General features: G+C 36.8%; 1 protein-coding gene across 1 annotated transcript in view; it reads right to left on the bottom strand.

Annotated features, from left to right (window-relative positions):
- Positions 1 to 1,827: 1,827 nt before the first annotated feature.
- The window catches only part of CCNG2 (cyclin G2), an 8,192-nt gene continuing 622 nt past the window's right edge, over positions 1,828 to 9,397 (bottom strand). Inside the window, exons 3-8 of the mRNA XM_011927234.1 lie at positions 8,820 to 8,957; positions 7,320 to 7,570; positions 6,738 to 6,816; positions 6,555 to 6,653; positions 3,828 to 4,033; positions 1,828 to 2,494 (exon numbers count right to left, since the gene is read on the bottom strand). Coding sequence (XP_011782624.1) covers positions 2,371 to 2,494; positions 3,828 to 4,033; positions 6,555 to 6,653; positions 6,738 to 6,816; positions 7,320 to 7,570; positions 8,820 to 8,957 — 897 coding nt within the window. The 3' untranslated portion in view covers positions 1,828 to 2,370. The remainder of the gene's footprint in view (positions 2,495 to 3,827; positions 4,034 to 6,554; positions 6,654 to 6,737; positions 6,817 to 7,319; positions 7,571 to 8,819; positions 8,958 to 9,397) is intronic.

The raw sequence follows: 9,397 nt of genomic DNA, 5'->3' as shown, positions 1-9,397 counted from the left end.
TAAGCCTGGAAGCTGAGAGATCACAACTATATTACAGTACCTCTGGTGATAAAAGAGTACAGGTCGAAACCATGCCAATGGTAGAAAAAGAGGGGACAGAGTAATGAGATATAAACAGTGTAAACGAAATCATACAAATGATAGAGGCTGGTGACCTCCATAAACAGGCAAAAGGAGATGAGCATATCACCTAAGTTTCCGACATGAATAGACAGAATTATTCATTGAGAAAGACATAAAGAAACAGCAGGTTTGGGAGTAATGAGAAACCTCCAAGTGGCATGGCAGGCCATGTGAATAAACAGGTTGCAAGCTCAGCAGAGAGGTCTAGACTAAATATACTAAAAACCGGAGGGGGAAGAGGTGAAGCCACAAAGATACTTACCCAAGAAGAATATCCAGTAGGAAAAGCAATACAATCCCACAGGAGCTAAAAAGAGTCTTGAGATTTGGTAAGCCACAAAGAACTTTTACATTTCAACAAATCAAAATCTGAAAGCAGAATATATTACCCACTATTTACTAATATTATTTAGTAAGACAGGAAAGGTTATCCTCAAGTAGAGATTCTCCCCTAGGAGAGTAGGAAAACATACCCCTATCTCCAGAGAAGAGGTGTTACATGAAAACCATATTCAGTATACCTGACTTTCTAACTAACTAGAAAAAACAAAGGTCTACAAAAATCAAACTAGACGGATGGGGAACCTGTTGGGGGGAGGGGGCGGGGAAGGAACACCACTTGCAAAACAACCTGATACTTTTGAGGTCCGCAAGAGCTAGAAGCCATCACAGCCAATACCCCATACTTACTAACCAAACTGATTAAAACTTAAGTTGTCTCCTGAAAGATCGTTCTAATCTGCCAACCTGAGCATTCTGGTCTACTTAATACCTGTTGCCTCTCACTGTAAATTAATAGGCATTCTAGTAATACACCAGTCTCTGAGAGCATACTTAATGAGTCCATCCCAGAAAGAGGTCAATTCTCAAATGACAGATTCTCTTTCAGTATCTCCAAGGCATAGTGCCAAACCTAGAGAACTTCTGCTAGCCAGTTAGAAGGCTCACTCTGGAATCACTGTAGCCTCACCTAAAGTCTTCTCATTAAAATACATCAAACACTTTTAACAGATTAAAAATTAAGATGTGATCCCAAACAAGGAGAATTCATTAATAATTTTATTTTGAATTACAATCTATTATCACTTCAAAAAGAGCCACTTCAGAAAACATCCAATGCATGTTGACTTACCAGTAAAAATGTAAGTCATCAACATATGATTTATACTACAGAATACATAATAAATTATATTTACATGCAATGACTAGACTATCACACACAAAGTAAAAAAATACAGTATTTTATGTACATTTTAAAAGATTTACATGTTCATATACAATTTATAAAGTTAAAAATTCTCTGTACAAAATCATACATGTACAGAGTTTATATAAGCCCCATTCTTATGGCTGTATCACCACACAGATTTGCTTAAAACTATAATACTACAAACACTCGGGTTCTTCATACTCAATCTTGGCACCCATATAGCAACACATCATTTTGAAATGTAAATTACAAAGGAAATAAAATGTAATCATGCAGACATTTTTAATATAAGAAAATGAGATAAAATGTACCACCAGATCAACATTTATCAATTCCATAGATACTGGGTTTTCAACTTACTGCACTGTTTTCATACAAGTACATGCAAAACTAGCAGATTATGGATTTTTAAAGTAACATTAAAATAATACCATAGTTTGACAATACTTGGGCAATAGGAATGAAACTAAGAGCCCTAGCCTAATTATTTCTGCAGATCTGCATCACATCAAATAGACACTGATCATTTAAAAAACAAAACAAAAATGTGTTTGACATTTAAGAGCATATTCACTCTTCTGAGAAGGGGGGGAGGGGGGAATCTATGATAAAGCATTAAAGGATTATCCACTGTCCCTGCTAAGGAAGCACTTGCATACTTCCAATCTGCTTAAAGAAAGACATCTGAAGGTTTTATAAAATGTTTAAGCTACACTAGTTATTTTTAAAAATCTTGAAAAGTAACAAATTGAAGGTATCAGCACCTTCCCTCCTCCCCAAAGTAGCTAAAGATCAACAAGAAAAATAAAGTGCCAATGTCTAAAGTATACTGTTAATGGTATAAGAGGCACTACCTCATTTGATGGCTTAGGATAAATATGAAAATAGGCCAGATTTGATCTGAATAACAAATAGAAGGTAGCTATTCCAGTATATGTAATTCCTGACTAGATGGGGGCTAAACCAGAAAACTACCTATTCCCCCATTTATTGCTTTGAAACCTGTACATATAAATTCTGACAGAATAATCAGATTTCTAAGATGGAAAGCACAGTGTTTGTGCCACTTTGAAGTTGAAAAAGAAGGTGCACTCTTGATCACTGGGAGGAGAGCTGCTGAAACTCTCCTCTCCACAACTCATATCTTCACAAGAGTCCTCACTAAAGAGAAAAAGAGACAAAAAAGAGGATACCATTACTTAAAACACACTTAAATGCTTTATAGCCAAAATAAAGCTGCTATATGAGTATCTCTAGTGAGGATTTTTATATTCAAAATGTGTGCTTTACAGAGACAAAATTTATAAGGACTTCCTAAATGAAGTCTATAGTAATCTCACTGGAAAATACAGATTTTTTTTGACTGGGTGCAGTGGCTCATCCCTGTCATCCCAGCACTTTGGGAGGCCAAAGTGTGCAGATCGTTTAATCCCAGGAGTTTGAGACCAGCCTGGGCAACACGGCAAAATCCCATCTCTACAAAAAATATTAATACAAAAATTAGCCAGGCATGGTGGCACATGCGAAAAAAAAAAGGAAAAGAAAAAGAAAGAAAATACAGGTTTTCTTAAGTTTAAACAAGTTACTATTTGTCAAACTATTATTCTTGTACCAATTAATAACTCTATCAGCAACTAATTGTAGAATTCTAAGTATTTTAAATCCAATAATGAAGACTAAAGACAACATATCTCCTAGCACATGGTCTATTTAGATATATTTCTTGCATCCGTGATTTCTTATACCACTTACACTCTCAAATATCAAAGTAAATTAATAAGCTATGAAAATGAAACTTCTGGCCCTTTATCTCTACAGCATAAAACAAACAAATTTAGCAAAATATTCACTTTACAAACACAATAATCAAATTCTGAATAAGACGACACCAACTGACAAACCTCTGAGGACATCTATAGAAGTCTTCCCCATTAGTGGTGGTGATTCCCTTTATTTTCCAGGTACCTACCCATCAATCTCTTCTCCACAGCACAATATTAGGAATTCATACTAACATTACAAAGCCCAGAATTCTTTTTCGGTTTTTTTGGGGGGTTTTTTTTAGCTATATTTCAAAAGCAAGGGAAATAGGAGAAAGATGGAAAACAACCAGTTTAAAAAAGGGAAAAGAGGCTGAATGCAGTGGCTCACACCTGTAATCTCAGCACTTTGGGAGGCTGAGGCAGGAGGATCACTTGAGACTAGGAGTGTGTAAGACCAGCTCTGGGCAACATTGCGAGACCCCATCTCTACTCAAAAAAATATAAAAAAGAAAAAACTAAAAAAAATGGAGAAGACCTTATAAATCATTACATATTTTAACAAAACTACTTCTGGTTAATTTGCTTACCTGAAGAGTTGGGGTTTTAATTCTTAGCTCTTAGTGTAGGGGCTTGCTTTCTCTAATGTCTTAACACTATTCCACAGTTCTGAGTATACAGTTCTCAGTAAAATTTAGTCTAGGGAAGTTTAATTAGTCAAGGAACCCGCCTACCTTTCACTTTCATCAAAACAACCCCCCTCAGGTATCGTTGGCAGCTCAGGAACACTATAGTAGCTGTTGTGGAGGTTCTGGGCTGTGCGCCTTGAAACGATCCAAACCAACTTCTTAAGATCTGGTTTGCAACATTCAGGAGAAGAATACTCAGCTAGGCATTTAGAAACTAACTCTCTCCAGTAAAAGAACTCGGTGTCATTAACCTGAAAAAAAAATATTTTAAGAGGTTATGGCAATGTCTCCCAAATCTTGCAGCACCTTGGAATCACTAGGTGAGCTATGAAAATATATAGATATAGATATAGATGCCTGGCTCCCACTACCCTCTTCCACCTCTGGTATTGTGATTTAATTGACAAGGAGTGCAACATGAGCATCAAGAGTTTTGTAAGTTCCCTAGGTGACTGTAATGTGCAGCCAAACTGTCAAAATTTGGGAACCACTGGTTTAGGAGAGGAGCACTGTAAGTATAAAATTACCTAGGATTCAATACACAGAAAGCTTTGCCTAGTCTAAGAAAACGCTAACCTAAAAACGCTCTGGGTCTGTTAATAAATCAACTATCAAGTATAGTCCTTAGTCTCAATGCAAAGAAATTCAACATTCCTTTTGTTACAGAAACCAATTTGGGTTCCTATAACAAGGCATTGTTTGGATTGCTGTCAACACACACTTATCTTATAACACGAGATACAAAACTTAAGAAGTTAGCAATATGAGAGAAGAGAAATTTCCCAAAAAGGACATAGTTCCGCCTCCACTGGGGAGTGCTCCAGTTTATTTCTTTTTTTTCTTTTTATGTTTTTCCTTCCTCCTTCAGAATGTCTTCAGTGTATTTCAACGTATCCATTTTCACTGAAGATGGTTCCAGCTATCACTTTCAATAAAAAGTTCAGATAAAAACTAATAAAATCATGATTAAAACAAAAGCAAAAAGTTATCTGTTACGAACAAAATGCTTCACACTGCACATATTTTCACCAGAAAACAGAAGATCTATCTATTTTCTTGGCCTCCCATTTTCACCTAATCTAGCTACATCTTAACCACTTATAATCTGGTTTCTACCACTTCCTTCTCATTGCTCTACTGACATTACCTCTGACACATTCAATGACCTTCAATTTTCATTATATTGGATCTCTTATAAAAATTCAATACTCTTGACCACCTCCTTCTTAAAAACCTCCTTCCAGTCCGACAGTGCTCCTACTTGTAGGGATGTACCTTTCTTCACTTGGCTCCTAATGCTGGGGGTAAAGGCCAACACTAAAAACCCCAGAGCTTCAACTGACCGCTACAAAAATGATTCCACAAGCTTTTAATGGTTTCAACTATTGCTTCTTCATGAGAAATTCCAAATCTCAATCTCCAGCTAGTTTATCTTCTTATTCCAAAATGTCAAACACCTACTAGACACCTACCTGTGTATACACGCATCTAAAATCATACTTCTCTCATCACAAATTAACTTCTTCCAAATTTCCTGCCAATTATGCTAATATTACATCCACCATTAGGTGCAAATCTTGGTCATTCATGATTCCTTGCCTCATTTCCATGCTTGGCTTCCAAAACCACCGTTTTATGAGTTGGACAGCCTTACTCCTGCTTGTGACTAACACCTAGACATTGTACCTGCAAGTCTATCCTAAAATGACTTTTAAATCTGTCTAGTCCACCAATTTCTTGGCCATAAGCCTTTGCGGTCCAAACTTTCACTGTCCAAGATTCTTTTGCTCCAAACAGGGTCCCAGTCATAGTGCTTCTCCTAGTCTGCCCTATTTCTTTGCTTAAAAAAACCCCAAAGTAAGCTGGGCACAGAGGCTCATGCCTGTAATCCCAGCACTTTGGGAGGCCAAGGAAGGTGGGATCACTTGAGGTCAGGAGTTTAAGACCAGCCTGGCCAACATGGCGAAACCCCATCTCTACCAAAAATATAAAAACTAGCCAGGCATGGTGGTGAGCACCTGTAGTCCCAGGCACTCGGGAGGCTGACGCAGGAGAATCACTTGAACTGGAGAGGCTGAGGTTGTGGTGAGCCAAGATCGTGCCACTGCACTCGAGCTTGGGCAACAGAGCAAGACTGTCTAGAAAATCGCCAGGTACTCTCTATATTCACTATCACCTGGCACCAAGACACAATATAACAGATGACAGAACACAACACTTCATGTTAACTTCCTTATTTCCCCAACCAGACTGAGAGTTTAAGAAAAAGGACTGTGCTTTGTTTTATATCTCTCTGTGACTGTAAGACTTACTTTTACTTAGCTGGCGTAAAGGATTTGAAAAGACAATGGGGTTTAAAACATCAACACTGCTGGTGTTATTTGATGCTGCTGCTAATGGGATGACAGTTCAGCCCTAGAGGTGTGATGTGATCCCATCCTATCTCATTAGTGTTTGTTCTGAGTCTACTTCCTAGCATGCATTTTAGAACAATGCATATGTGGCAATGTAACAGCTGTACTATCATATGGCATGATTACTACAGAAGGGGCACCTATATGCAGAAAGAAGCTGGGCTAAGTGACCAAGTTACCTTCCGGATTAGTATTGTCTGGGTCAAAGCTGCATTTTGAGAACTTTAACACTACAGATATAAGAACAAAATGAGTGTAAAAGTTAAGAGTCCCATGAAGTATTCAAGTTTAAGTCACTACAGAAAAAAATGAAACATCAGGAAAGAAATTTGCTTTAAAGAATAATGACTATAATTACCTTGGAATGTTTTTTAACTAGCAAGAGAATTTCCAGTAATTCAACAGATTTCAAAGTTTCTACTTCCAAATTGAGAAGGCACAAGGCTAATACAGATGGCTGTAAGAAAAAAAAAGGAAAATATTTTTTTAAAATTCAAAATAGAAACTGTAAGATATATATGTAAGCAAGCAATCGACTTACTTTTGCTTTTGAAAAGACGAGTCGGCAGTTGCAAGCTTTCAGCTGAGCTTCTAGTTTATCAAGGCTCAGTATTTCTTTCCTATAAATGCAAAGAACAAAGATTAATTAAACTTTCAAAGATTTAAATGATTTTAAACGATTTTAAAGATTTGCCAGGGCCAGATGTGGTGGCTCAAGCCTATAATCCCAGCACTCTGGAAGGCTGAAGCGGTGGATCACTTAAGGTCAGGAGTTCAAGACCAGCCTGACCAACATGGAGAAACCCCGTCTCTACTAAAAATATAAAATTAGCCAGGTGTGGTGGCACACGCCTGTAATCCCAGCTACTTGGGAGGCTGACACAGGAGAATCACTTAAACCCAGGAGGTGGAGGCTGCAGTTAGCCGACATCACACCATTGCACTCCAGCCTGGGCAACAAGAGCACAACTCCATCTTAAAAAAAAAAAGAGAGAGATTTGCCAATAAAGTCCAAGTCGAAAGTTTGAAGAAGATAAAAATATAAATTTCATTGCCATTCCAATTATTTACTGTTAGCTACAGCAATGCTCAAAGTATAAAATTTATCTTTAATCCCACTGACCTTTCTGAAGTATGACAAAGTATAATAGTATGGTATAAGTGCAAAAAGTTTAAGGCAGTAGTAGCTTCCAATTCATAGTGCAATTTTTCTGAAATTATTTTTTCCATCCGTTTTATGTCAGAAGCAGTACATTTACATTGACTAATCCGGATCACATCATGAGTGGATGGAATATTGCAGTCTTCTTCAACTATTCCAGCAGCCAGCAAAAATGAACAGACTCCAATGCAAGACAAATGTTTAGGTTTCACCTGAGAAAAAAACAAGAGGCTTCTTTTAACAACTGTCACTTCGACTTAGTAAAGCAGATGCTTATAATACTGTAATGATGCTTCTATTTTTAAGACAAAACACAATCAGGCTGCTTCTCTTACATGTACTGGCCCTTTACCCACAGTTATACACATTGTCACATTTTAGATCTTCTCAAACTCCCTTAAAAAGAAAAAGAAAAAAAAAAAAAAGGCAGCAGGGAGCAGTGGCTCACGCCTGTAATCCTAGGACTTTGGGAGGCTGAAGTGGGAGGACTGCTTAAGGCCAGGAGTTTGAGAACACTCTGGCCAACACAGCAAGACTATTCTGGTCAACACAGCAAGCCTCCATTTCTACTTTAAAAAAAAAAAAAACAACTTTTTTAATTTAGAAAAAAAAGTTTTTTGAACCTTTATGTAAATTCAAATGCAGGTACAAGAACTTCCATGCAGGTTCAAAAGCTAGATTTCTAGCACTAAAGTATAATTTGTATTTCAGACTTAAGAAATTCATAATACAATCTCCCCAAAAATAAATTAAGCTTTTTAACACCAAAAAAAATGTACTGGGATATTAAAATATTTTATACTTATCTTTTTACATAAAAATCTTTAAGAATCATTCCATATTTCAATGTAATTTTGCCCGAGAAATATCACATGAGTGGTGCAGAGTGGGACATACATAAAAGCTGCCATGGACAGATGGCTGCCCTTTTCTTTTCAATGCCCTGAGAACTGACCCAGCAGCTGACAGCAATCCTACTGGCAGAAGATTCCCCACCATTTTTCTAGCCATTGCTGGTGACTGTTAATAAAACCATGGCTCCCTGCTTTCAAGAGACTTCTAGGGAAGGCGACCAGTCATATTTAATAGACTGTTATGCTTCATTTGTCATGCTTCAGTATTTTAAAAATCTAGGCTTCAAGAGAAGCATGATGGCAGATAAAATCTTATTTTGAGGACTATAAACATATGACAAATATCTAAAAAATAGTAGTCTCTCTTTTGTCACATCTTCAAGAGACAGTACTTAAGAGGTAAAACCTAAGACACAACAGAAAAACCTAACATACAACAATACAATTAATCTTGTAGTCTTATTCTGGCACTAATGATCACAATTCTGATTATAAATTTTTATGTACAGTGGACATTATTATACCCATTCGATAAATATTTCTTGAACCCTGTGTGCTAAGCACTGGGCATAGAAAACGGAAGACATTTATAAAAATGATGAAATACCTTCATAAGAGCCAAGAATCTGTCCAAAATATTGACAGCCAGGACAAAAGTTTCAGTGCAAGATCCAAAAAAGTTGGCTAAACTCCTTAAATCTTCAACTTTGGCATTTCTCAATCCTGGACACAAAGTATTATCATTCTGCAATAATAATCAAGAACCAAGGTTTCCAATTTTGTTAGAACCAGATGAAAAACACATATAGATCCAAAGAATAAGGTTAATTTTTTTCCCAAGAATAAGGTTAATTTTTTCCCCTTAATCTTCAAGCATATAGATAGAAAGAGTGGTATCCCTTAAGTAAAGCTATACACTTTCTCATCTGTAAGACGTAAATCACTGCTTCTTAAAAATACGCATCATAAAAGAGCTTCAGCAGTTTAATATAAGGTGAACTGTTCCAAGATTTAGGAGAGTTACAGCAAATATAATTCAATTTCCTTGAAATGGAGAGAGAGGGTTCTTTTGTTTGCTTTTGCTTTTCTAAAGTCATTTAAGATCCTACTATAAATATGTATTTCACAGGCAGAGGGTGTTTGCACAAATGAACTGCTCAATTCACCAAGAGTCTCCCATCCTGA

This window comes from Colobus angolensis, unplaced genomic scaffold (genome assembly GCF_000951035.1).
Source record: "Colobus angolensis palliatus isolate OR3802 unplaced genomic scaffold, Cang.pa_1.0 Scaffold70, whole genome shotgun sequence".
Taxonomy (NCBI): Eukaryota; Metazoa; Chordata; class Mammalia; order Primates; family Cercopithecidae; genus Colobus; species Colobus angolensis.
Note: the sequence above shows the minus strand (reverse complement) of the source record. Positions and strands in the feature narration are given on the sequence as shown.